The sequence below is a fragment of the Raphanus sativus genome, unplaced genomic scaffold, assembly GCF_000801105.2.
Source record: "Raphanus sativus cultivar WK10039 unplaced genomic scaffold, ASM80110v3 Scaffold0931, whole genome shotgun sequence".
Classification (NCBI taxonomy): Eukaryota; Viridiplantae; Streptophyta; class Magnoliopsida; order Brassicales; family Brassicaceae; genus Raphanus; species Raphanus sativus.
The window spans coordinates 1-27925 of record NW_026616245.1 but is presented as its reverse complement, the minus strand read 5'-3'; the positions used below and the strand labels follow the sequence as shown (position 1 = coordinate 27925).

At 46.7% G+C, this 27925-nt stretch overlaps 3 protein-coding genes across 3 annotated transcripts; all 3 read left to right on the top strand.

Moving 5' to 3' along the window:
* Positions 1-11931: 11931 nt before the first annotated feature.
* Positions 11932-15085, top strand: LOC130503396 (meiosis-specific protein ASY2-like). The gene is made up of 4 exons (XM_056998015.1): positions 11932-12775; positions 12844-12978; positions 13058-13953; positions 14030-15085. Exons 1-4 carry the CDS (start codon positions 11932-11934, stop codon positions 15083-15085), a joined length of 2931 nt encoding a protein of 976 aa, XP_056853995.1.
* Positions 15086-15859: 774 nt separating this feature from the next.
* On the top strand, positions 15860-17656 carry LOC130503395 (uncharacterized). The gene is made up of 4 exons (XM_056998014.1): positions 15860-16418; positions 16499-16786; positions 16866-16971; positions 17048-17656. Exons 1-4 carry the CDS (start codon positions 15868-15870, stop codon positions 17654-17656), a joined length of 1554 nt encoding a protein of 517 aa, XP_056853994.1. The 5' UTR covers positions 15860-15867.
* Positions 17565-20972, top strand: LOC130503394 (rRNA-processing protein EBP2-like). The gene is made up of 7 exons (XM_056998013.1): positions 17565-18276; positions 18341-18546; positions 18626-18715; positions 18801-18908; positions 18984-19238; positions 19325-20082; positions 20179-20972. Exons 1-6 carry the CDS (start codon positions 17697-17699, stop codon positions 19712-19714), a joined length of 1629 nt encoding a protein of 542 aa, XP_056853993.1. The 5' UTR covers positions 17565-17696; the 3' UTR covers positions 19715-20082; positions 20179-20972.
* Positions 20973-27925: the final 6953 nt, after the last annotated feature.

Below are 27925 nucleotides of genomic sequence, written 5' to 3'. Positions count from 1 at the left end.
TTTAAGACCTTAGGTTCAGGTTCGTAGAGACCTGACGTTCGAAGGGTTTAAGACCTTGGGTTCAGGTTCGTAGAGACCTGAACTTGTTCGAAGGTTTTTAAGATCTTAGGTTCAGGTTTCATTGAGACCTGAATTTGTTCGAAGGATTTTAAGACCTTGGGTTCAGGTTCGTAGAGACCTGAATTTGTTCGAAGGTCAAGGTATCGAAGATAATTGCTTTATTGATAATAGGATACATGGTATCACAATCATTACAATCGCTGTTTGGGCTATGTGTTCTCAAACATATGCCCCCTTCGTTAGGTGGAAAGAGTGTTAAAATGAGATGGGGTTGCACTCATAACACAATGCCTACGTACCCAGTCAAGGGGTCAAGCTAACGTAGTTCGAGGTTTTTAAGTACCTAGTGATAGTATCTTTTCAGATTTATGGCATTCCCGATCTGATATCAGGTACTCCGGTTCGTACCTTCAGGAGCTTATAGATGCCAGGTCGTACCACGTGGATAATCCGGTAAGGACCTTCCCAATTGGTTCCTAGCTTCCCAGCATCTGGCTCTCCTTGGTTCCTTCGAAAACCTTCCTAAGTATAGGTCACTACAACGAATTGTCGGGGCCTAACTTTGGAATTGTAATGTCGGGCCTGCTTGCTGATAGTATTGAATGCGGAGCAGGCTCGGTCTCGTCGTTCCTCGATTAAATCGAGGCTGTCTGATAAGAGCTGGTTGTTAGCTTTGGGATCAGACGTACAGAGCTCTCGACGGAGGCTTCCAAGTGGAGGTTTCCGCCGGAACGACAACTTCCATTCCGTAGGCTAAAGAGAAAGGGGTTCCTCTGTAGCATTTCTCGGGGTGGTTCGACATGCCCAAAGTACTTCAGGTATCTTTTTCAGACCCGGTTTCTTGTTGGTTCCGAGACGTTCTTGAGGTTTGCTAATATTGACTTATTAGCAGCTTCCGCCTGACCGTTACCTTGAGGTCGTCGAGGTGTGAGAAGGTAAGGCGGATATTCCACTTGTCGCAAAATGCTTTGAAGTCGCGAGAGAATGAACTGTCCTCCGTTGTCGGTTCGATCTCATACGGAACGCCGTGGCGGGAGGAGAACAATGTTTTTCCACACAAATCCTTCGACTTCGAATCTAGTTTTCTGTTGGAAAGCTTCAGCTCTATCCACTTTGTGAAGTAGTCTATTCAAGACCAAGAGGAAGCGTAGCTTCTGCCTTCCCCCTTCCTGACGTTATGAGTGGTCCTACGATGTCCATGGACCACCTCTGAACGGGTACGGAACGGATTTGAGGATAGTTTTTCCGCAGGCTGATGTATAATCGGTGCATGCCTTTGGCATTTATCACATGAAGAGGAGTAAACCTCGCAGTCAGCGTAATGGTGGGCCAGAAATAGCCCTGTCTTTTGATTCGGATAGCTAGAACTCTGCCACCGGGAGTGGTTTCCCACAGGAGCCATCGTGCATTTCCTTCATGAGTCTCATAGCAACGAGGCCGTGGACGCATTTTAGGTAAGGTTCGGAAACGCTTCGTTTGTGGAGAACGGATTCGATTATACATATCTCGCGCTTAATGCTTTGAGCTTTCGAGCCTCCCATTTATTGGGTGGGTCTTTCCCTCCAGGATGTATTGCGTGATTGGTATTCTCCAATCCTCTCTCCCTAACTTTGTTATGAAGAGACGAGGGAGGTTCCTGTTTGGGACCTGGTGTCGTGGTGGCCCCGGAGGTATTCGTAGGATTAGGCTCCAGGGAGTCTACATTCTGAGGAATACCTCCATTTTCTCCGTTATTCTCTGGGGTCTGGATGGTGCCCCCAGATGAATTTTGAGAGCTGAGCGACTTCTGGTTTTGACTCTTGCCAGTCGATGCGGCTGAGAGGCGAGGTCCGGATGGTGCCCCCGGAGGTATTCGTGAGATTAGGCTCAAGGAGTCTGAATTGGGGAATACCTTCGTTGTTTTCCGTGTTTTGGATTGTGTTTCTGGAGGTATGCTGCTTTTTAAGGCTACGAATTTTGGCTTTTGGGAACCAGAATGTTTGTGAGAACTTGGGTAGCTACCGTTTCAGGGCAGGTACCTTCAGTTTGCTCTTTTGGCTTGCTGTCTATCTCAGCTTTAGTAGCTATGTCGATGCTCGGTTTTTTGATTCTTTCTACGGGTATGATTCGTTTTACGAGGGGGTCTGATGTGGGGCTAAAGCAGCCAACGCATCTGCTGAGGAGTTTTCTCCTCGTGGGATCCTTGTTACCTCGAACTTGTCGAACTGCCTAGTGAGGTTCTGGACGACTTCGAGATATGCCCCCTTCTTTCGTCCCTCGTTTCATATTCTCCGTGGAACTGGCTAGCTACTAGCTGTGAATCACTATAAGCGTTTAGCTCTCGGATTCCGACGCTTAGGGCGAGTTTTAGCCCTACGATTAGTGCTTCATATTCAGCCTCGTTTTTTTTAGGCGCTAAATACGAGCCTGTAGGACTGCTCGATGGTTTCTCCAGCTGAAGAGGTCAGCCTTAGTCCGACACCGGAGCCTTGTTTTGATGGGCTCCGTCAACATACAGGCTCCACTTTGGGACTCTATTTCTGAGTCTAATTGCTCGGATGCTAGCTCAATGATAAAATCGGCAAGGACCTGAGCCTTTGCTCCTGCTCGAGGTCTGTATTCGATGTCGTATTCACTGAGCTCTATGGCCCATTTAGCCAATCGCCCTGACTGGCTGGGGCTGTGCAATATCATTCGTAATGTTGCGAAGTCATTACGATGATCGAGTGTGATTGGAAGTAAGGTCGTAATTTCCTGGCGGCTGTTACGACTGCTAGTGCTAATTTTTCCATAGTAGGGTATCTAGTTTCAGCGTCTATCAGACCCTTGCTGGTATAATAGACAGGTCTTTGCTCGTTTTGCTCTTCTCGTACCAGCACACACTAACTGCAGCGGTTGACACAGCGAGGTACATATACAGTGGTTCTCCCATTACTGGTTTGGCCAAGATGGGAGGTTCGGAGAGGTAAGCTTTCAATTGCTTGAAGCTTCCTCGCACTTCTCGTCCCATAAGAACATCTTATTATTTTTTAGAAGTTTGTAGAATGGGAGGCACTTATCGGTGGCCTGGATATGAATCAATTTGATGCTGCGATTCGTCCAGTTAATCTATGTACCTCTCTGGTTGTCTTAGGTGACGGCATTTCCAGAAAGTAGCTATCTGTTTCGGGTTGGCTTCGATGCTCTTTCGGTACGAGGTAGCCGAGAAACTCGCCTGAAGGTACCCCAAAGGTGCACTTGGCAGGGTTGAGCTTCATATCGTATTTGTGGAGGATATCGAATGTCATGTCCCCGATCCTAGATAGGATCGGCCGGATGGACCATGGTGCGAGGAGATGCACCAAAACAGGTCTAATGACCTAAGACAAGGCGTATCATGGTCCGTGGAGTGGGTTAAGTGTATCAGGAGGCTGAAACTTAACCAAGGAAGGAAGGTTCAAGCTTAAGTAAAGCTGGACAAGAGTTTAGATAGCTGACCGGAGTGTGAACAAGCTCGGGCAGCTAGGATGAAGTGTGTGGGAGCTCACAGTAGCTCACAAGAGTTCTGGTCAGCTCCAGTAGCTGGAGTGTTAGCTCACTCAGCTGGTGACACTAGTGGTCAGCTCATCTCAGCTTGGAGGAGTGTTATGAGTTGACATGGTGTGACCGGACCATGGGCGGTTATGGTCCGGTGGGATGGTGGTGCGGTCCGGATGGGACCAGAGGTGTTTAGTGGTGTAGCCAGGCACTTGGCAATGTGCCAAGGGATGAAGTTCGATGTATGGGAGCAGTTGAGAGGCAGTTGAGGGACGGTTGGGCCGAAGAGATGCGGTGATTCCCACATGTGCCCATTCGGCCATTCACTCGCGCCCATTCGCCCAAAAGCGGTTGTCAAAGCCTTCCTCTATAAATAGAGGGCTCTGGACATCGATTTCCATCGTAAATCAAAGAGGGGAAACTATGCCAAAATTGCCAGAGAATCCAAGAGAGAAAGAGACCGGACGGTTTACTTGTTGGCCGCTTGTGTGTGGTGGTGATTTGTTCTTGACCGGCGACCAAGGAGGAGTTGTGGGAAGGAACCGTGTGAAGATGGATACAAGAGGAACGAGAAGGCTAGTGGAAGGATCAGAACCCATCGTCGGCCACTCCTAAGGTTAGTGATGCTAACCATTTACCATCGCCATGATCCATGGGTCCGGATGGATGGTCCGCATGGACCAAGTGATGTTGGTTGCATCCGTTCTCCCTTCTCTGTCATTCTATCTCTTTTATTATATATTCTGATGTTATCTGTGAGTTTAGACTCATAGTCAGGCCGCCAAGACATGGACTGATCAGTGTAATCTCTCCATGGCCTTGGTTGGGCATGTAAGGTTGGATCTCCTACTTCCGGTTGAGGTTTGAGGATTCCGACTTCATATATCCCTTAATTGGGATTTTTCATAAATTATCATGATGAAAGGATAATTTTATATCACAGTTTAAGAGGTGGTAAGTTGTAGCCATGGTGGCGGTTCTAGGTTGAGATCGGTATGATCAGGACCTGTTCTGAGAAATCTGACTTGGCTATTCTCTTAGTTGTGAATTATCATGATTTATCATGGTTTTTATTTAGTTTTTGGAGACCTATCCGAGTGGGTCAAGTATTGGGACAGAAACTAGTTCTAAGGGACTTAACCATGCATTGCTAGACTTGTTGCTAGGATATCGGTTTGATTGTGTATTTGATGGGATTTATATGATTGCAGGATCTGGTCAGGATCGTGGGAAAGCCAAGGAGCTGTGAAGACTTAAGCCAAGGATGGATGTGTGATGTGTGTGTTTAGATAGTATGGAACTTATGATAGCCTATTGTGCAAACTGATTGATATTACTACATTGTATGGATCACATGGTTTATATTAATAAAATGAATGTTTATCTTAGCTTCCGCATTGCTTATGATTTGTATATGAACCTCGGATCACTTGAAAATGACTTAGAATTATTTGGACATTAACCGGCCAATTGCACTTAGATGATTAGGTTAAGGCCGCGGACCAGTTGGGTCTTGGGATCCAGGTTCGGGTCTTACAAATTGGTATCAGAGCATGCTTGATTCTAGGACTTGGGGGTTATGGTTTGATCATCACACATCCGGCTGGGGTCTCACAGTATAGGGCTTGATTTATTTTTGTTTTAGGAACCGTTTTGATGGATCATTGGTTAAGTGTTACTAACATTGATCTTGTGTGTTGTTTTTGGTGTTCCTAAGGGTGGTAAGAGTCGGAGCAAGTCCAAGAGGGCTAAGGATGGAGCTGGAGCATCTGGCCAAGGTGGCGCGGATGGAGCCAATCCAAGTGTGGTGCTGCCTAACCCAAGCATTGGTGTGGACAGTGCAACTGGATTGCCTCTGGCTCGGATCAATCCGACTGAGGTTCAAGGAGGTCTAGTGGAACAGCAGCAAAAGGCGGCTGAGGAAACTAGGCAGCAGCTGGAGCAAGCTGAACTAGCTAGGCAGCTGCAAGAGCAAGCTGAGGAAGCTGCAAGGCAGCTGCAAGATGACATGGAAGTTGAGGGAGAGTCCTCACATGCTGGTGATCAGGGTGGCCAAGGCAATGGTGCAGCCAATGGTGGAGTCAACCAAGGAAACCAGCTGGTGGAACATTCCATGAAGGAGGTGCTTGATGCAATCAGGCTCATGGGTAGTCAAATGTTGGCTATGACCCAAGTGATCACTCCATTGGTGAATTCATCAGTGGGGCAAGCTCCACAAGTTCAGGTGGTGGTACCAGAAACTGCTGGACGAGTTGCACCGGTTGATGAGGTGATTGAACTCGATCCACCAGCTAGAAGGTCTGGTAAGGTGGATTACCTGAAGGTGCTGGAGCACATATCTCGCCTAGGGACAAAGCATTTTGCTGGAAGTGCTGATCCTATGGAGGCGGATGAATGGAGGGACAGACTGGCCCGGAACTTCAAGTCTACAAGGTGCCCTGAGGAGTACCAGAGAGACATAGCAGTGCACTTCCTGGAGGGAGATGCACACAACTGGTGGTTGTCTGTGGACAAGCGCACCAATGGTTCTATTGAGAAGTTCTCAGACTTTGAGGTTGAGTTCAACCATAAGTACTTCCCAGCTGAAGCATGGGATCGTTTGGAGGCCAAGTTCTTGGACTTGACTCAAGGGCGCAGGTCAGTCAGGGAGTATGAAGAGGAGTTCAACCGGCTCAGGAAGTATGTGGGTAAGGAGTTGGAGGATGAGAAGGTTCAGGTCCGTAGGTTCATAAGAGGCCTTAGGGTCAAACTCCGGACTTACTGCTCAGTCCGTACCTTCCGTACCGTCTCTGAGTTGGTGGAGCGCATGGCAATGCTGGAGACTAACCTTGCTGAAGAGGCCAGACTCAAGAGTAGGAGTCAGGCAAGTGGTACTGGTCATGCTGGTGACCGGAAGAGGAAGAGAGATTCAGGTGATGAGGGTAAGACCTCAGGTGGAAGGCCGGAGTGCCAAAAGTGTGGAAGGCGCCATGGTGGTGAGTGCTGGAGAGCTATGGGAGCTTGCACGAGGTGTGGCAAGATGGACCACTCAGTCCGGGACTGTCCTGGACCAGATCAGAGTCGTGGTCAAGCGGCTGGTGGTGACTCTAGGACTTGTTTCCAGTGTGGAAAGGCCGGACACTTCCGAAAGGAATGTCCTAAGCTTCAGGCTGGATCAGGAAGGATGAAGTCTGAGGTTAGCAAGCCGGAACCAAGCCGTGGCCAGACATCTGCACCAAGGGTCTATGAGTTGTCTAAGGACATTGATGAGGCCAAGCCTTTCATGGCGATCACTGGTAATGACCTAATCTTATTCTTTTAAATTTTTAGAAATGCATGGTATGGAACCTAGAATGGATTAGATGCTTAGATTGGGTTTCCTGTAGGGACCCTAAGTATTGGTGGTGTGGAAACACATGTACTTTTCGACACTGGAGCTACACATAGTTTTGTGAGCCCATGTTTGGTCGGAAAGGGTTTGTTCCAGATTGGGACAGGGGATGATCCTGGCCTAGTGAGTGCGGCTGGAGGCCAATTGATGCCCTCATTAGGACGAGTGAAGGATATCCCAGTGGTGATCCAGGACAGGGTAATGCCTGTGGATCTTGTTGTGGTCCAACTCAAGAATCATGAGGTGATCTTGGGTATGGACTGGCTTGGAAAGAATCGGGCCACCTTAGACTGTCACCGGGGGAGGGTGCTGTTTGAGAGTGGGTGTGGACCCCCGATCAGGTTCCAAGGTATTCGTCCAACCTCTGGATGCTTAGTGGTATCAGCAGTCCAAGCGGAAAGGATGCTTGAGCGGGGTTGTGAGGCTTATATTGCCACAATCACCACTAAGGAGGTTGTTGGGGGTGGTAACCCGGACGGGATTCCGCTGGTCAGTGAGTTTGAGGATGTGTTTAGGTCTCCCCAGGGCATTCCCCCTGATAGGTCAGACCCATTCATAATAGAACTGGAACCAGGGACGGCCCCAATATCAAAAAGTCCCTACCGCATGGCTCCTGCTGAGATGGCCGAGCTAAAAAAACAACTGGAGGAGTTGTTGGATAAGGGTTTCATACGCCCTAGTGTGTCGCCTTGGGGAGCACCAGTCCTCTTTGTAAAGAAGAAGGATGGTAGCTTTAGGCTGTGTATTGACTATCGAGGGCTGAATAGGGTTACTATCAAGAATAAGTACCCATTGCCTCGGATAGATGAGCTGTTGGATCAGCTTAAGGGAGCAAAGTGGTTCTCTAAGATTGACTTGGCTTCAGGGTATCATCAGATCCCAATTGAACCAAGTGATATAAAGAAGACTGCATTCAGAACCAGGTATGGCCACTATGAGTTTGTGGTTATGCAATTTGGTCTGACCAATGCACCAGCAGCATTCATGAAGATGATGAATGGTACCTTCCGAGACTTCTTGGATGAATTTGTAATCATCTTTATTGATGACATACTTGTATACTCCAAGAGCAAGGAGGATCATGAAAGGCATCTCCGGGCTGTGCTGGGAAGGTTGAGAGAGCAGCAGCTCTTTGCTAAGTTAAGCAAGTGTAGCTTCTGGCAGGAGAGCATTGGCTTCCTTGGACACATTGTGTCAAGTGAGGGTGTGTCTGTTGATCCGGAGAAGGTGGTAGCCATAAGGGCATGGCCTCAGCCTAAGAATGCCACAGAAGTCAGGAGCTTCTTAGGGCTGGCCGGCTACTACAGGAAGTTTGTGAAGGGCTTTGCTAGTTTGGCACAGCCTATGACTCAGTTGACAGGAAAGGATGTTAAGTTTGTGTGGCCAGAAGAGTGTGAGAGGAGTTTCTCCGCGCTTAAGGACATGCTTACTAGTGCACCAGTCCTTGTCCTGCCTGAGGAGGACCAACCATATGTGGTGTACACAGACACCTCCATTACTGGACTAGGCTGTGTACTGACCCAACATGGGAAGGTCGTTGCGTATGCCTCATGGCAATTGAGGAAGCATGAGGGTAATTACCCAACACATGATCTGGAGATGGCAGCAGTGGTGTTTGCCTTGAAGATTTGGAGGTCATATCTATATGATGCCAAGGTTCAGATACTTACAGACCACAAGAGTCTAAAGTATATCTTCACTCAGCCTGAGTTGAACCTAAGGCAAAGAAGATGGATGGAGTTTGTGGCAGATTATGATCTGGACATAACCTACTATCCAGGGAAGGCCAACTTAGTGGCTGATGCTTTGAGCCGGAGAAGGGCTGAGATTTCAGCTGAGAAGGAGGCTGATATATTGGAAGGGATGGTCCGGTCACTCAACCTTAACACACTGGCTAGTGCTGATGAGCCATTGGGGTTGGAGGCAGTGGATCAGGCCGATCTCCTTACCAGGATTTGTGCAGCTCAGAAGCTGGATGAGAACCTTCAAAAGGTTGCTCTCAATGACAAGACTGAGTACCAAACCACAAGCAATGGTACCATCTTGGTCAATGGGAGGATAAGTGTTCCTAACAATAAGGAACTCAAGGAAGAGATTATGAGGCAAGCTCATAGATCTAAGTTCTCAGTACATCCGGGATGGAACAAGATGTATAGAGATTTGAAGAGGTATTACCATTGGGTGCGCATGAAGACTGATGTGGCCGAATGGGTGGCAAAGTGTCCCATTTGCGAATTGGTCAAGGCGGAGCAACAAGTGCCCAGTGGACTACTCCAAAGCTTACCCATTCCAGAGTGGAAGTGGGATCACATCACCATGGATTTTGTGACTGGTTTCCCTACGACCAGAAACAAGAAGGATGCTGTTGGGGTGGTGGTCGATAGGCTAACTAAGTCTGCTCACTTCTTGGCAATCAAGAAGGGAGATGGTGTGGATGAGATTGTGCAGATTTACATCAATGAAATAGTGAGGTTTCATGGTGTACCTGCAAGCATTGTGTCGGATAGAGATCCGAGGTTCACATCTTACTTTTGGCAAGCGTTCCAAAAGGCATTGGGCACAAAAGTGCACATGAGTACAGCCTATCATCCTCAGACTGATGGTCAGTCGGAGAGGACAATCCAAACGTTGGAGGACATGCTAAGGGCCTGTGTTTTGGACTGGGGAGAGACCTGGGAGAAGCACTTGCCTTTGGTGGAGTTTGCTTACAACAATAGCTTCCACACAAGCATTGGTATGTCATCATATGAGGCTTTGTATGGGCGGCCATGCAGGACACCATTATGCTGGACCCAAGTGGGGGAGCGCAGCATGGTTGTTCCTGAGATTGTGGAGGAGACCACAGAGAAGATCAAGTTTGTTAAGGAAAAGATGAAGGAGGCTCAGGATAGACAAAAGAGCTATGCGGACAAGAGGAGGAAACATCTTGAGTTTGAGGTTGGTGACCTAGTGTATCTCAAGATGATTACCTTCAGAGGCAGGACCAGGGTTTCTGGAAGAAGGAAGCTGGATCCTAGATACTTGGGTCCATTCAGGATCACAGAGAGAGTGGGCGCGGTGGCATACAAGTTGGATTTGCCCTCAGCAATGGATGCATATCACAATGTGTTCCATGTGTCCCAACTGAGGAAATGCCTATCCGAACAGGATGTGGTGTTGCCTGAGATTCCCAAAGATCTTGGTAAGAACCTAACCTTAGAAACAAGGCCGGTTCGAATCATAGATAGGGCGAAAAAGGCAACAAGGAAGAAGACAGTACCTATGATCAAGGTAGTATGGGAGAGTAATGGCAAGGACATTATCACTTGGGAAACCGAGGCAAGGATGAAGGCTGAGTACTCTGAGTGGTATGATCAGTATGTTAGTGAAGATACACTTGGTCTGGATTCGAGGACGAATCCCTATCAAGTGGGGGAGACTTGTCATGTCCCCGATCCTAGATAGGATCGGCCGGATGGACCATGGTGCGAGGAGATGCACCAAAACAGGTCTAATGACCTAAGACAAGGCGTATCATGGTCCGTGGAGTGGGTTAAGTGTATAAGGAGGCTGAAACTTAACCAAGGAAAGGAAGGTTCAAGCTTAAGTAAGCTGGACAAGAGTTTAGATAGCTGGCCGGAGTGTGAAACAAGCTCGGGCAGCTAGGATGAAGTGTGTGGGAGCTCACAGTAGCTCACAAGAGTTCTGGTCAGCTCCAGTAGCTGGAGTGTTAGCTCACTCAGCTGGTGACACTAGTGGTCAGCTCATCTCAGCTTGGAGGAGTGTTATGAGTTGACATGGTGTGACCGGACCATGGGCGGTTATGGTCCGGTGGGATGGTGGTGCGGTCCGGATGGGACCAGAGGTGTTTGGTGGTGTAGCCAGGCACTTGGCAATGTGCCAAGGGATGAAGTTCGATGTATGGGAGCAGTTGAGAGGCAGTTGAGGGACGGTTGGTGTTTAAGGTGAGTTTGGTCAACAGAAAATAGAAGAACTCAAGAGTGGGATGAACAGAGACGTTTTATTAGAGTCGGAATAACGAGGGTACAAGAGTAAGAAAGCCGGCTAGTCGATGCTCGGTGAGCTCCTAGCTGGAAGTACAAGAGAGCGGCGAGATACAAAGAGAATAAAGGAAACCCTAATCTGGCCGCAAGTCTGTCTGTCTATGTGGTGATACCCTTTCTTCTTGTCCTCAACTCCTTATATAGTCTCCCAGGTCGGTTGGTCTCGACCTAATTCGTCTTCCTTTGGTCATGGGCTTTTCGGTATACAGGCCCAATCGGGGTGACTGTTCGGCCCGAGCTGTTTGGTTGCTCTCTTCGGCTGCTCGTCCTCTAGCTAAAGTAGTCACGAGCCGAGTCGGGGTTAGTCGAGGAGCCGGCACCGAGCCGACTGCTCTCTCCTTGGTGGTAATGGGCCTCCTGTTCGCTGGGCCTTGTGGGTGGTGACATTCCATCCCCAACAATAAGTCCCCCCCTAGTTCATAGTCGGGTCGAGCAAACGATCGCTATGAGCTAGTTGTTTTAGGGCTCGAAGAACAGGAGACTCGTTGTTGACTTTGACGATTCCTTCAAAAATCGTTTGGAGAAAAGAGCTTCCGCTGTTCGGTATAAATCGTCTAGATTGATGCCGAACAACGATCCTTCCGAACTGGGGTCCGATCGCATTCGGTTCGTGATGTGACGTCGAACCGTCGCCAATTGTAGTGAGGGAGCTGAACCGTTATTAGGTTTTGGATCAGGAAGCCGAAGCGCCGCCAGGTTTTGGATCGGAAAGCCGAAACGTCGCTAGGTTTTGGACCGGGAAGCCGAAAGGTCGCGCTTGAGACCGACGCGCGAGCCCGTCTAGAGGCCCATTTAGGCCCGTCTAGGGCTAATTATGGCACCTCGTTGAGCGCGCGTCCCTTCTCCTATAAATAAGAGATCTTCCTTCAGATCTCTCATTCTTCCGCAATCTTCAGGTACTTTCTCTCTCTCTAAGTTGCTTCTCTCTCTTTCCTCTGCTCTCATTTTATCGTTTACTCGGTAATGTCGACAAGTAAGAAACTTTCTCGAGAACAAAAGGGGAAGATGCGCGCGGCTTCGTCGGGATCTGGTGACGACTTAGAGACGGTCCATGGCTCTGAGGGAAGCCAAGAGGCGGTTCATCGCGAACCGATGATGGATACAGAGAACTTGAGTCGTGCGCAGCGCGTCTTGATTTCGGAATCGAGGGTGCAATCGCGGAAGGACGATGCCGGTCGCGATCATATCGACGATCAGATGATCCCGATAAGCTTTTATCCGGGGAACATCTTCGAGAAGCAACCTCCGCTTGATCGGGAGCGCGTACGTCCTTCAGTCGTCGGAGGCCAGGACTGGCGGGGTGTCGAGAAGACGAGATCGACCGTCGAGTCGGTGACAAGACTTCTACGGGCTCGCGACGCAGCGGGGGTTACGTTTATAATCCCAAAGAGCGACCAACGGCCTTGGTCTCCCCCGAAAGGCTACCAATGTGTCTACGAGTCGTACTTTGAGGGCGACACGAAGCTATGGTTTCCGATTCCTCGAATCATCACCGCGTTTACGATGCGACGAGGAGCCGCTCTTAGTCAATTTCTGAATGGTGCGTGGCGGCTGGCCGTCGCACTGACGATTATCGGAGCGGAAGCCGGTGTTCCTCTCAGTGTTCGAGCTTTCGAGGAATTAGTGTCGGCGAAGATAAAGGGCAGATTGATTTCGTTGAAGATCCGTCCCAACTATAATGTGGTGACCGGCTACCCCAATAAGACGAACAACTGGCAGCGTTCCTACTTTTACGTCAAATCTGACAGGGCTGCGTTCGAAGAACCGCTGAAGACCGGCTACCGTGTTTTATGGAACCGAGAGATGGGTATAGACTACCCGTCAGTTCCGTTTTCCGTTTCTCGTATTCTAACTCCTGTTTGTTTCTCTTTGCAGTGGCTCTTCCGAACACCGCAGAGTACGAGGAGGATTTTTTGGAGAGCGCGCGTCTGATCGCATCGCAGAAACAGGCCCATTGGAATAATTTCTCCTATCAGAGGATTAGTCGATCGATCGGGTGGATTAGTCAGCGTAAGTCTTTTCTTTTGCGACTTCCTCCGCTCGTTGCATACTTTGCTACAGAGTCTGATCTCTCTTTTATTCGTCACAGAGGTTTGGCGTTCGGATACAATCCCTATAATCGCGAATAAGACGAAGAGGCTCAATTTATTCAATTCAGCCGAGCAAAGGGAAGTAAATCGAGCAAGAGCGATGAGGACTTTGCCGAATTTGAGTCTGGTGGTCGCGAGGAAAGCCGGCTTCGCGAAGAAGCCGCAGCCTGATACTGCAGCTTCGCCCGATTTCGGAGATCCGAACGTGACTGAGTCCGATGTTGAGGCTCGGCTGGTGAGGAAGACGAACCGAAAAAGACAGCGAGAGGGAGAGAACGCGGCTGCCGAAGAGGCCAACGTTGGTACTGCCTCTCCCCAAGGACACTCTGGGCCAGAGAGGGAAAAGAAGAAGGCGAGGGGTGATCCTTCTGCGATTCGGTCCTCGTCTGTCGAGGAAGGCGAGCTCAAGGACCTGGAGCCGGGTGGCGGCTCCAAAGATGAGGTGGTTCCCGAGTCGCTTCCCACTGGTAGCCGTGACGAAGATCCGCCGGTAACTTCGTCAAAGGCTGAGAAGAAAAAGAAGAAGAATAAGAAGAAGAGGAACGCTGAAGTGATTCCTCGAGGTTCTTCCGAAGAGCTGGACGACGAGCTGGCGGACGCCACCCGCTCCGGGGAATCATTGGCTCCGGAGAATGAGGACGCGCAAGCTGAATCTGCTCCTCAGGTCACCGAAGGGACCGTGGCTGTCTCGAAGAAGAAGAAGAAGAAGAAGAAAAAGAGGAGTTGTCCTGACAAAGTCTCTTTTTCCTATGATCGCGATGTCCCCCTAGCGCACGACGAACAGGAGTGCGGTCGTTTGGTTCGTCAATTTAGGGGAGATCGGGGTGAGCTGCCGCCGGTCGAGGATCTGATCTTCAAGGAAGAGTACAACTTTGCATCTCGTACCTCCATCATGGTAAATCGGATTCCTGATCCCATCTCTCTTTCTCTCTACTCGTTTGCTAGTGCATTAACCTTTGCTCGTTTTGCAGAGTCACGGGGACTGGAACATTTTAGTCAGGAAGTATGACGAAGAGCTAAAGGGGGCCTTTGAGATGGTTCGTAAGCAGAAGGGACTCAGCAGGCGCGCGACCCGGGCTCTGAACAATTCAGTTTGTGAAAAGAACGAGGCGGTTGCTCGGGAGGAAGAGTTGAAGAAGGAACTTGACGAGCAGCGAGCGATCATGGCGACCGAACTGGCGTCTGCCCGGGAGTTGGTGAAGCGGGCTGAGGAAGAGAAAGCCCAGATGCGGAAGAGGAACGCTGAGCTGCAGGGCAAGAACACGACCCTTGAGAAAGAGGTGGTTGCTGCGTCCTTAGAGTATTCCAAGCAGATGGATCGCCTGAGGGAGTCTCGTAAGCTTGAGGTCACCCATGAACGAATCCGTGTAATGGCGGCGATGACCGGGAAATGTGCCCGACGGTTCAGGAATATTCAGGATCGGGAGAAGCGTCGTGACGAGTTCGAGGACGCGCGGTGCATGCTCGGCCAAGCGCGCGGAATGCGAGACTGCCTCGAGGCCTTGAGGGAATCGGGAAAGGATATCCCGCAGGAGACCATTGATACGTACTCCGATTTGGAGAAGTATTATGAAGGGGAGACGGTTCGCCTGGAAGTAGGCGCGATTCCGGACTCGGATCTGACCTTATCCCCTTTGGTGCTGGAATCCCGGTTCGTGATCGAGGAAATTCTGGAGAAGGTCGACAAACACGGGTCGAATCTCGAACTGATAGACTCCGACGCTGCGAGAGCGCTCCGATCCCCGAGTGACGGATTTATTAGGGATTTCCTCGACACGGTACAATCTCCTGCTCGTCCCGACGCCGCCGGCGTCCCGGAGAGGTTGGTCACGATTTCCGACAGCTCGTCTCTCGGAACCTCCGATCCTGATGCGAGCGAAGGCCTCTCGGATCCGAACCGCAAGATCAGCCTGGTCTCTCCGCCGAGCAAGGGTCAAGGCGCCGGCGAGATTCCTCCCGTGAAGCCGTTCGGTCGCGTCTCCAACTCGGACGCTCCTGAGAAGAAAGATCCCCCTGCCGAGGGATGATCCTCTATGTTTGTTGTATTTTGTTTTCGGCCTTTCGGCCTTGTTTGTTTAAGACTATCTCCTTTTCTCGGCTAAGGCCTCTTGTTGTATGGATTAATCCCTTCGGTTTTATTTTTAGACAAGTGTTTCCTTATATATTTCCGTAAGTCGCTTAACTTAGAAATATAAAAATCATTTTCACTTGTCTATAACCGAGAAATGGAATAGTCCGGATGGTTGCTCGCATTTGCCAGCGAGTTCCCCCCTTTTCAGATAGAAACAGAGATTAGAGACGGTTGTTCGTTTGCACTTTTACTTATCCAACGAAACTTTTACAAGTCAGTCACTCAAGTAAATACAAAGAAACTCTAATCGTTCTATTGAATTGCCGAGGAAAAGGTTTCGAAACGCAGTGCAGTGATCGAGAGAACTGTTGGTCGGCCAAACCATTGTCCTTCGATCAGACTTGGTCTGAAATTTCCATCGGATAGCCGGTCAATGTATGATGCATCGGTGACGCAAAGCTGCTGTTCCCTTCAGCTGATGCCTGATCAAGACTCAGCCGACTGGCTTGGGCGAGTGCTCGTGCTCCGCTTGAAAAAGGGGCTGGCATCGTTTATTCAGGGAAAGGTGACTGTTGGTCATTCCTGTGTAAAAAAGTTTGGACTTTTGATTTGGTTGGGGCTGGACCCTGTGAAGGGATGCCTACGTACCTCGGATGAGGATCAAGCCTTTCGTAGTTCGTTTTGCCGAGTGAAAGTGGCTGTAGTAGCGCATTCACTCGGACGATGTTGTCTATTCTGATGAATAGTTGCAAGTCAAAGGATGGCCTGAAAGCGAGAAAGGATTTACAAGATATGGGTATTCGAAGCAGTTTACATGCACAAGTAAGGGGGAAGAGAACTTATCTGCCTCCAGCTGCGTTTTGGCTTTCTAAAGAGGAAAAAAAAATATTCTGCAGAAGATTATCCAACTTCAGGGGCCCTGATGGATATTGTGCTAATATATCCAATTGTGTCTCACTGGATCCTCCTTCTATAGGCGGCATGAAGTCACATGATCATCATGTTCTTATGCAGAATCTGTTTCCGGTTGCGTTGAGAGGTTTACTTCCAAAAGGACCTCGGATTGCAGTGACTCGTATGTGCAATTACTTCAACAGACTCTGCCAACGTGTTCTTGATCCCGAGAAGCTACTTGCTCTAGAATCAGAGATTGTGGAGACAATGTGCCAGTTTGAGAGATTCTTTCCACCTTCTTTGTTTGATATCATGTTTCACCTTCCACTGCATCTGGCAAGAGAAGCACGATTGGGTGGCCCTGTACACTTCAGGTGGATGTATCCATTTGAGAGGTAAGTTCATTGTTTTTAGTGGAAGCTTAATTATTAAGGCTTAAGACGAATTGAATTTTTTTAACCTTATTGATTTGCAGGTATATGAAGACACTAAAGGCTTATGTGAAGAATTTCGCAAGACCTGAAGCTTGTATGGCGGAGGGTTATCTAGCTGGTGAATGTCTTGCATTTTGTATGGAGTTCTTACAGAAATCGGTTCCAGTTGAGGAGCCTCTGACAAGAAACGAAGATTTAGAGGCACATGAAAATGTACTTGAAGGCCGCCCTCTGCAAAAAGCTACAGAAGTGAAACTTACTGATAAGGAGAGAGATACAGCTCATTGGTATATCCTCATGAATACTGCAGTGATGGATCCTTATGTTCAGTAAGTGTAGATATAGATAAATTTTTTTTAACTATCAGTGTAGATAAGTGTAGATAAAGATTTTTTTTTTTTTTAACAGGATGCATTTAGAGGAACTGCAAGCTAAAGATGAAAGATGTGCAAGAAATGAAACGATATTATGGAAAACTCATACAGAAAGGTTCTCGACATGGATAAAAGATAAGGTATGTGATCTGGTCATGATATTGATATTGCTATGTACAGTGCTTATGATATTGATTTGTGATCTGTTCATGATAGATACCAAATAACTCAAAAGATCATTCTCAGCGGCTCAGATGGCTTGCTTTTGGACCAAGGAATGTCGCACACACCTACAAGGGATATATAGTTAATGGACATCGATATCAGACAGACGATATCAAAAGGAAGACTCAGAACTGTGGGGTTTCAAATGAAGCATTCTCCATGTGCAGAGCTAGTGCGAAAGATTCGAATCAAATGGCGGACATGGTAGCATACTATGGAGTCATAAAGGAGATCATCTTGCTTGATTACCACATGTTTCAGGTGCCTCTGTTTAAGTGTAGTTGGGCACATAAGGGGAAAGGTGTTAAAGAGGCAGACGGTTTTACACTTGTGAATCTCCACACGAACCAGTCAGCATTTGTTAATGATCCATACATTCTGCCTTCTCAAGCTAAACAAGTTTTTTACTCAAGAGAGGATGACAGCTCTCCTTGGTATGTTGTTATGAGAGCACCTCCGAGAGGATACCATGAGTTAGAAACTGAAGAGGAAATTTGTCCTACAACGTTAACAGTCCAGCATGATGAAGATATCGGAGATCACGCTTCAGATGATGAGAGTTGTTGTGTTAGGAATGATTGTGAGGGTATTATTTTATAAGATTTAACGATAATTTTGTTGTAACAGGTAAACTGATACAATGAACGAGGAAGCTGTTACTGAGAAGACGCGTCGCAGTAAACGTCAAGCAGGTCTAGATGTTAGTCCAGTGGTGTCTTTAACTACCAAGAAACAGAAGAAGAATTGTCCAAAGAAGAATGCGGAACTTCAGTCACAACATGAAGAACTGGAGCAACATACAATTTCTGAAGAAGTGGAACAAGAACCAGAATCTGCAGGAGCCGAAGAAGATGATGATGATGAAACACAACCACCCGAAGAACATGACGAGTACGAAACACTACCACCTGAAGAAGAACATGAGGAAGAAGAAGATGAGGAAGAAGAAGAAGTCATTCCTAGCTCTGAGACACAAACACAACAATCTGATAACCAAGTCAAGAAGACTAGAGGTCCAACAAAAATGCGCAAAGTGGCGAAACATATAGAGGACAAGGTAGAGGTGGAGTTCAATTCTTTGGGAGAGCATGTTGGCCGTGGATCAGTGACACTGTCCTCCTTCCTTGGTCCTCTTGTGAGAGAGCATGTGCCTGTACTGCTAGATGACTGGAGACATATGGAAGAGAAAACAAAAGACGCTCTGTGGGAGGAAATACAGGTAATTCTGTTATCTATGTATACATAGACATTGAGTTCAGTATTAATATGAAGATTATGTACATGGGAGATTCAACTTGACAGAAGACTGGCAAAAGGATGTAGTCTTTAAGCAGATGGGTTGTTTGTGGAGGGCCTCTAAATCTAGACTGTCTTCCATAGTTAGAGCAACAAAAAACAAGGCGCAACTACAGAGTATTAAACCCAGTAATATACAATCTGCATCAGCTTGGAATAATTGGGTGAAAGGAAGATGTACTGCAGCTTTTCAGGTAATATAGTGTGTCTTGCGTATATACATTTGGGTTATGTAAGTAAAATTTATTACAAAATGGTATTTGGTTTCTGTAGGAACAAAGTAATAAGTACAGGGAACTCAGGAAGGCTCAAATTCCCCACACCACTAGCCGTAAAGGCATGAATCGCCTTGCAGAGGAGATGGTATGTTTTACAATTTGAAATAATTAAAGGTGTGTTATTGGGTTTATGACAACTGATGACAACTACTTTATTATTTAACATGTAGAAAAAAAACAGTTCTGATCCTAAGCTAGTCACTAGAACTAAGGTTTGGGTCGCTGGTCATACACATTCTGATGGAACACCAGTGCGTCAAGAATTTGCAGATACAATAGTAAGATTAATTGTCACAATAATATGTTTAGTTAAAAAATACAATTTCCATAACTTGTGTAATTTTTTATTGCAGGAGAAGATAAAGAGACTTGACAGTGAAATGGAATCAAGTTCAGCAGATAATATCGGTGAAGATGCTGTCACTCAGGTCCTAGGAAAAGATAAGCCAGGAAGAATTAGGGGGATGGGACGAGGGGTTACTGTCACCAAGTTGGCATTCTTACATGCTAGAGATTCACATGTAAAGCAACTTGAAGCAACTCAAGCTGAACTAATCAACAAGGTTCAAGATTTGCAAAATGTGGTTAAAGACTTGGCCGGTAAAAAGGTAAATTCGTTATTCTTCTTGCTTAATTATTCAAACTTCTGTTATTTATAAGGTTGTAACAAAAATGTTTGTGGTTGTTGGGTTAGCAAAAAAACGGATATGATTCCACTTCTGAGAGAAGCGATGTGAGCAAGGGAGGAGGAATAAGGTGCCAGATACTGGATTGGGTTTCGAATGATGATTTGGTTGTTGCTGAAGGAGAATTCTACTCTAGTGAGCCCACATATAAGATTGGTCGCATTCCACTGGGTCCTAATGCGGCTGCTGTTGTAGTGAAGTCTGTATCAGTCGTAACAGCACCTATATGGAGACCTACTCCAACTTGTGTATCGCTTAGTCAGGCAGTAGGAGTGAAAATTGCATGGCCATCTGAGAAACTCATCTTGGACGATGGCATTGACATCTCAAACAATGGCAACATCGACGAGTCCGAGGTAAAAAATACATTCTGTCCTCCAACGTTTGTTAATCATTAATGAATTTACTTCTGAAATTTGTGAATATATTTTGCATGATTCAAGATCTAGCTGCATCTTTAGGAAATGTTAAAATATTTGATTACTGGAAACTAGAAGAGGAGTTGATTGCTGAGGGTGTCTTGTTGACAACCGATCCTTCTCACCTTGTCAACCAAATTCCCCTTGGACCGAATGCTGCAGTTCTTAGAGTCCAACTGGTTTTTAAACCTGATGCATTTATCTGGAGACCTACACCTGAAATGACAAAGATGGGTGATGCAGTACATGGGACAATAGCGTGGCCTCTAGATAAGATAAGACTACCTGATCAACATTCACCTACTGATCAACATTCACCTACTGAATCAAACAAGATATCCAATCAGGTAAGTTTGTAAAATCTGAGAATGTGAGTAGATATTGAATTGTTAGGTTGCCGGTGTTGATATTGTGGTGAATGTGTTTGTCTTTCTTGTTTTCAGAGTGGTGGTAACAGCACTAGTAGTAGCAATAAAGGTGGTAAACAGAGATGTGCTCTCTTGGACTGTCAAAGATTAGGACAGAGAGTTGCTATAGGTCGTGTGTTGTCAACTGATCCAGCAGAGAAAGTGCATTTCGTTCCTTTAGGTCCCAATGCTACGAAGGTTATGGTAGAGGTTTCCGAGTTCGATGGGGCTCGAGTGTGGAGGCCAAACTCTGAAATCGAATTCATAGGTGATGCAGTAGGAAGCACCGTGGCTTGGCCAAATGATAAGGTTGTGTATCTCTAAGGATGACAATGTTGCTTTAGTGTGAACTTGCAATGTATGATGTCTAAACAACTTATGTAATGTGTTTATGTTGGATTTATGAAAAATCTGTTTATTAATATAATTTGATCTTTTGTTTCAAAATTCCGAAATCGAATATGTGGAAATATAAATATATAAAAAATTACAATTTAAAATATATAAATATATTAATATATAAATATATAAACATAATATATACAGCACTAATCAAACTGCTATAGTAGTTCATATATACGTAGCACTTTCGTAACTGCTATAGTAGTATTAACTAAAACAAAGAGAAAACGCTATTAATAATATTAGTAATAGCATTAAAACAACGCTATTAAATATTATTTAATTGCAGAAATAAAAGCGCTATCGTAGCGGAAGAAAAGATAGCACAACGAAATACCGCTATTTAATGCCCTCGACCTATTATGACGGGCGATGATACAGCGCTTGTTAAAGCGCTATCGTATTGTTATATAGCGTTATTCGTCCGCTGTAAAAACGCGTTTTTCTTGTAGTGTAACTTGGGTTCGGTATCTCCTGATTTAGTTCCAGTTGAGACAATCCCGGGAGGTGTTGACCAGGATGTCGAAGTAGAGGTTCCTGTCAAGGGGAATGATCCTATCGAGGAGGATAAGGACGATGAAGCTGATCCTGGATCCAAAGAAGGTTAAGAGCCGATGCTCTTTATGTTCTTAGAACTTCTACCCAATGGGCTTCTTTATCTTTCGTTTTCAAGACTTATGGCCTGAGGAGGTCTTTAAACCTTTATCTGCTTATACTTTGAATCTTTGTTAGCCTGGGGAGGCTTTTAAACCCTTATCTAATTTCAAACTTGGTTTTCGTTTCATTTTGAGTTTTTGGCTTTAGTCGTGAAATATGACAACTTGATCATAATCGAATCTTATGATAAGTCTGGAAGACTTTGGTCGTTTTTAGTTCCTTAAGAGGAATTCTTGGAGTATCGGGACTAGCTTAGGATTTTAAGGAACCTAAGTTTAATCTGGACACCTTAGGTGGGGGTTCTTGGGAACCTGAACTTGTTTGTGGGATTTTAAGACCCGTTGAGACTTGCTTAGGATTTTAAGACCTTTGTGATTTGATGAGGATTTTAAGACCTCGGAGATTTGATAAGGATTTTAAGACCTTGGAGAATTGACAAGGAATTTAAGACCTTGGAGATTTGGTAAGGATTTTAAGACCTTAGAGATTTGGTAAGGATTTTAAGACCTTAGGTCCGGGTTCGTCGAGACCTGATATTGCTTGAAGGGTTTTAAGACCTTTTAGATTGTTAAGGATTTTAAGACCTTAGATCCAGGTTTGTAGGGACCTGAGCTAATCCGAAGGATTTTTAGGACCCTAGGTCCACATTTACGGGGACCTGTTTTGTTAAAGGATTGAGATATCAAGAATGATTTCTTTATTGATAATTGGATACATGGTATCATAGTGATCATACAATTGCTGTATTATAACGATCATACACTTGCATTGTGGGCTATGTGATTTTAATCAGTCGTATGCCCCCTTTGATTGTAGTGAACGAAGTGTTGAGATGAGGTTGGGGCTGCACTCATGACGGAGTTGCCTACGTACCCAGTCAAGGGATCAAGCCTAACGTAGTTCAGGAATTTTAGGTACCTAATGATAATATCTCTTAATTTCGTGGGCATTCCACGATCTGATTTCAGGTACCCGGTTCGCACCTTCGGGAGCTTGTAAACGCCAGGTCGTACCACGTGGATGATCTGGTAGGGACCTCTTCCCAGTTGTTCCTACTTCCCAGCATCTGGTTCTTTGGTTCCTTCGAAAACTTTCTAAGTACTAGGTCACCTACAGCGAACTGCCGGAGCCTGACTTTGGAATTTGTACTGTCGTGCCATCTGCTTGCTGATAGTTCTGAATGCGATCAAAGCTCGGTCCCGTCTTTCCTCGATTAGATCGAAGGCTGTCGGTTTAGGAGCTGATCATTAGCTGCGGGATTGGACGTACAGAGTTCCCGACGAAGGCTACCAGCAATGGTTTCAGCTGGAACGACAGCTTCCATCCCATATGCTAAGGAGAAAGGAGTTTCTTCTGTAGCTTTTCGTGGGGTGGTTCGACTGCCCAAAGTACTTCAAGTAACTTCTCTGACCAGAGTTCCTTCTGGGTTCCGAGGCGTTTCTTGAGGTTTGCTAATACTGTATTATTAGCAGCCTCCGCCTGTCCGTTTCCTTGAGGCGGCGACGTGATGAGAAGGTCAGGCGAATATTTCCACTTGTCACAAAATTTTGAAATCGTGGGATATGAATTGTCCTCCATTGTCAGTTACGATTTCGTATGGGACGCCGTGTCTACACACGATTTCTTTCCATACGAATTGCTCGACCTCGACCCTGGTTACCTGTTGGAAAGCTTCAGCTTCTATCCATTTCGTGAAGTAGTCTGTTAGAACTAAAAGGAAGCGTAGCTTCTTCTTTCCACTTCCTGATGCTATTAGTGTTCCCACGATATACTCCATGGACCATCTCATAAAATGGATAAGGGTCGCGGAATAGTTAGACAGCTTTTCCCGCAGGTTGGTGTATAATCGGTGCATGCCTCTGGCATTTGTCGCATGAAGAGGAATAGGCTCACAGTCTGCAATAATGGTAGGCCCAGAAATATGCTCTCGTTCTTTCTGATCTGCTCTGGAGCTCCTTCCTCCAGAGTGGTTCCGCAAGGAACCGTCGTGCATTTCCTTTCATGAGTCTCATAGCAACGAGGCCATGGACGCATTTTAGGTAAGGTCCGGGAAATGCTTCGTGTGAGGAGGACAGATTTCAAATATACGCATATCTCAGCGCTTAATGCTTTGAGCTTATCGAGCCTCCCATTTATTGGAGTTCCCTCCAGGATGTATTGCGTGATTGGAATTCTCCAATCCTCTCTCTTCCTACAACTTTGTTATGAAGAGCGAGGGAGGTTCCTGTTCGGGACCATAGTGTCGTGGTGCCCCCGGAGGTATTGGTAGGATTGGGCTCCAGGGAGTCCTGAATTCCGAGGAATACCTCCAGATGAATTTTGAGAGGCTGTACGGCTTCTGGTTTTAACTCTGCAGATGATTGGGTCTGAGTTGGTGCCCCGGGGGTATTCTTGAGATCAGGCTCTAGGGAGTCCTGAATTTCAAGGAATATCTTCCATGATTTGGATTGTGTTCCCGAGGTATTCTTTTTTAGATATTATCTGGTTTTTGGAAACCAAAATGTGTGAAAACCCTGGGTAGCTACTGTTTGGGCGGTACCGCTCGCTTCGAGTTGCGCTGTTAGTTTGCTCTCTTTCTCAGCTTTAGTAGCTATGTCGTGCTTGGTTTTCTCAATTCCGTCTACGGGTATAATCCGTTTTACGAGGGGGTCTGACGTGGAGCTAAAGCAGCCAACGTCATTGCTGGAGGAGTTCTCTCTCGTGGGATTCTCGTTAGCTCGAATTTGGTCGAACTGCCTAGTGAGGTTCTGGACGACTTCGAGTATTGCCCCCATTCTTTCGTCCCTCGTTTCATATTCTCCGTGAAACTTGGCTAGCTACTAGCTGTGAATCACTATAAGCATTTAGCTCTCGGATTCCGAGGCTTAGGGCGAGCTTCAACCCTGCGATTAGTGCTTCATATTCAGCTTCGTTGTTTGAGGCGCTGAATCCGAGCCTATATGACTTCTCAATGGTTTTCCTGCTGAAGAAGTTAGCCTTAGACCGATACCGCGCCCCTGTTTTGATGAGGCTCCGTCGACGTATAGGCTCCATTCGGAGATTCCATTTCGGAGTCTAACTGCTCGGATGTTAGTTCAATGATAAAGTCGGCAAGGACCTGAGCTTTCGCTGCTGCTCGAGGTCTATACTCATTCATATATCGCTGAGCTTTATGGCCCATTTAGCCAATCGCCCTGACTGGCTAGGGCTGTGCAATATCATTCGTAATGGTTGTGAGGGTCATTACAACGATCGAGTGCGATTGGAAGTAAGGTCCCGCAATTTTCTGCGCCAGGCTGTTACGACTGCTAGAGCTAGTTTTTCCATTGCAGGGTACCTGGTTTCGGCGTCCTATCAAACTCTTTTAACTGGTGTAATAGACAGTCTTTGTTCGTTTTGTTCCTCTCGTACTAGAACGCCGCTGACTGCAGCAGTTGATACAGCGAGGTATAGGTACATGGCTCTCCTACTACTGGTTTAGATAGGATCGGAGGTTCGGAGAGATAAGCTTTCAATTGCTTGAAGGCTTCCTCACATTTCTCGTCCCATAAGAACTTATTATTATTTCTTAGAAGCTTGTAGAATGGGAGACATTTATCGGTGAGACTTGGATATGAATCGATTCAATGCCGCGATTCGTCCAGTCAATCTCTGTTCCCTCTGCTGGTCGTCTAGGTGACGGCATTTCTAGGAAGGTTGCTTATCTGCTGCGGGTTGGCTTCAATGCCTCTTTCGGTTACCCGAGATAGCCTAGGAACTTTGCCTGAGGGTACCCCGAAAGTACATTTAGTGGGATTTGAGCTTCATTCATACTTGTTAAGGAATTCGAAGCATTCCCTTAAGTGGGAGATATGATCTTCTCCAGCTGAGGATTTGACTAGCATGTCGTCGATATAGACCTCATGGTTTTTCCAAGTTTGTCCAGCAAACATCTTATTTACTAGCCTCTGATAGGTAGCTCCTGCGTTTTTTAATCCGAATGGCATAACCTTGTAACAATAGGTTCCTCGTTCGGTTATGAATGCAGTTTTCTCCTGTGGTCCTCAGGATCCATCATGATTTGGTTGTATCCTGAGAAGGCATCCATGAAGGATAGGAGTCGATGGCCAGCTGTTGCTTCAACCAGACGGTCGATGAGAGGTAACGGGAAGCTGTCTTTAGGACAAGCTTTGTTTAGGTCTGTGAAGTCTACACAGATTCTCCATTTCCGTTTTTCTTCTTTACCACTACTGGGTTAGCTAACAGGGGGTAATGTACCTCTCGAATGGACCCAGCTTTCGTAAGTCGGTCAACTTCGTCGTTAACAGCTTGAGCTTTTCGAGGCCTAGCTTACGACGCTTCTGTTTGATCGGTTTGAACAGTAGGGTCAACTTTTAGCTTATGGGTGGTGACGTTCGGATCTTTCCTTTCATGTCGCTGGTGGACCATGCAAAGGTTTTTGAACATTGCTTTTCAAAAAATCAATGAGTTCCTTTGTCTCAGGAGGTAGCTCGGACCCGATGCTCACCACTGTCTTTCAGGATCTGAGTCGTCGATGCACAACTTTTCGGTTAGGTTCCTGGGGGACCTCGAATATTTTGTTGCATTTCGCGACCCTCCTGGATCTGTAATTGCTATTGGGGACTTTTTGAGGATTTCGAATCCTCCCAAATAGCAGATCCTGGATATCTTCTGGCTACCATGTAACGGTAGCTATCCCTTCGTCGGGTGTTGGGAATTTTACGCACTGATGGTACGTTGAGGCTACTGCCTTCATTTTGTGAATCCAGGGTCTTCCCAAAATCGCATGGAACGGGGAAGGCTCTATCGATGACTACTAAGTTGGTCATTTTCATTATTCCGCAGCTATGACTGGGAGCCTTGATAGTTCCCAATGAGGTAGCTGTTTCTCCGGAGAAGCCTACGAGGTTAGCTTTTTGGCCAATATTTCGTAGTCGTCTATTTCCATCCCTTTTAGGGTGTTATAGAAAATGAGGTCCGACAGAGCTTCCTGTGTCTATCATGAGCTAGGAACCTCGTATCCTGCGATGCTCAGGGTGACAATCAACGCATCATCGTGAGGTCTGTCAAGATTTGAGGTCTCGCTTTCCAGAAAGAAATCTTAGTATTGGACTCAGGGTTAGGAGGCTTAGGTCCAGTATTAGTCACACCTTCCGCACGTGATTCTTAATGGAATTGACGGAGTCTTGACATATGTCTGATCCTCCAAGGATATACGTCCACCCTCGAGTCGGGGCTCGATTGAGGGAGGGTTTGCTCAAGAGAGCTTCGGACTTGTTGTAACTTTTTCCTTGGGGGATCCCCAAGAATCATGTCGACTCTTTTCTTGGGAGCTGGAGGTGGCGAATCGGTCTCCTTCTCCAGGTGACCTTCGCGTTTCGGGGAAGTATCCCTGGAACCCTCTTTTCTGATAAGGTGGTGGCTTTTTAAGGTCCACGCCCTTTATTTCTCCGCTGCGAATTTAGCTGCCAGCTGGCGTTGGAGGTCCCCAACATTCCTCGGTTGATGTCCTTCGCGATCGTGATAAGAGCAACGTTTGCCTTTTCGAAGCCTTTTGACCAGGGAGTTTTGTTTGCTGCTGCAACAGTTTTCTCTTCCTTGTCTTCCTCGATTGCGTAGGAATGTTCTCCCTGAGTCTAATTATTTTCGAGGGTTACCCTTTTATGAGGTCCCTTAGTCTCTCAGGGATTCACCTTTTTGAATGATTCTGAGGTTTGTTTTGTGGAGTTTATCCAGTGCAGCTGTCTCCTCTCCAAAAGTAATATATTTGGTGGCTCTATGAAGAGCATCATCGATAGTTGGAGGAGTATTGAGTGTTAGCTCTGACCAGAATTTCGATCTATAGAACAGACCTCTCCTAAGGGCCTCGATGGCGACTAGGTCGTTGGATTCGAGAGCTTAGTTCTTATTGCCCTGAATTTCTCAATGTAACTCGTAATGAGTCTCCACTCCTTGACTGACCTTCCAAAGGTCGGCCTCAGAGGCTTGCTTCAGGATATGGGTTGAGTATTGCTTCATGAAGGCGTTAGTTAATTGATCGCAATTGTCTATCGAGGCTGGCTCGAGACCCGGAGAACACTCAAGGGCTGTTCCGACCAAATTTTCGGCGAATGTCCTGCAGTAACCTGCTTCACATTCTTCCTGTGTGAAATGGGCCTTTAACGATTGCCCAATCGCGAAAAGCTCTCAAATAGGCTTTCGGGTCGGAGGTCCATCATACTCAGACAATTCTGGATTTTTCGGGTATCTCTTATGTGAGAGCTGCAATTCTGTCGCGGAATGGAGTTCCACGGGTTTCCTCGATCAAGCTATCGATTTCGGGAGCTGAGCTCGTAGCTTTATGGACTTGAGCTCCCAATTTCTGGAGAGCCGCGTGAGTTCGCTCCATATATCTACGGATAGCTTCAGGTCCTTCAAAACGAAGGACGTTTGGATTGTTCGTGGTACCCGACGGGCAGGTTCCTGACGGAATCGAGTTGGCTCATCCTCCCATGCGGTTGGTGGGCTAAGTCGCTCGCCATTTCTGGGTTATCGGAATCTATCCTTTGATAACCGTCCCCATTCGGGATCGAGCTTCTGGTTTGATAAGACCGAAGCTGACGCTCTGCCCCAGATGGGAAGGATATTCCTGCTCCGGACCTAGGATCAGGCGGCGGAGGAGGTAAGCGAGTATTCCTGTCAGTAACCTGACCGGGTGTGGAACTAGTTGTCGCTATGTTACTTCCCATAGCACTGGCGTTAGGTG

Coding starts and splice junctions, on each gene's coding strand:
- LOC130503396 (XM_056998015.1), top strand. CDS start 11,932: ATGTCGACAAGTAAGAAACTTTCTCGAGAACAAAAGGGGAAGATGCGC. Junction 12,776..12,843: donor TTTATGGAACCGAGAGATGG/GTATAGACTACC, acceptor TTCTCTTTGCAG/TGGCTCTTCCGAACACCGCA. Junction 13,954..14,029: donor CATCTCGTACCTCCATCATG/GTAAATCGGATT, acceptor CTCGTTTTGCAG/AGTCACGGGGACTGGAACAT.
- LOC130503395 (XM_056998014.1), top strand. CDS start 15,868: ATGAATAGTTGCAAGTCAAAGGATGGCCTGAAAGCGAGAAAGGATTTA. Junction 16,419..16,498: donor TGGATGTATCCATTTGAGAG/GTAAGTTCATTG, acceptor ATTGATTTGCAG/GTATATGAAGACACTAAAGG. Junction 16,972..17,047: donor CGACATGGATAAAAGATAAG/GTATGTGATCTG, acceptor TGTTCATGATAG/ATACCAAATAACTCAAAAGA.
- LOC130503394 (XM_056998013.1), top strand. CDS start 17,697: ATGAACGAGGAAGCTGTTACTGAGAAGACGCGTCGCAGTAAACGTCAA. Junction 18,547..18,625: donor GATGTACTGCAGCTTTTCAG/GTAATATAGTGT, acceptor TGGTTTCTGTAG/GAACAAAGTAATAAGTACAG. Junction 19,239..19,324: donor AAGACTTGGCCGGTAAAAAG/GTAAATTCGTTA, acceptor TTGTTGGGTTAG/CAAAAAAACGGATATGATTC.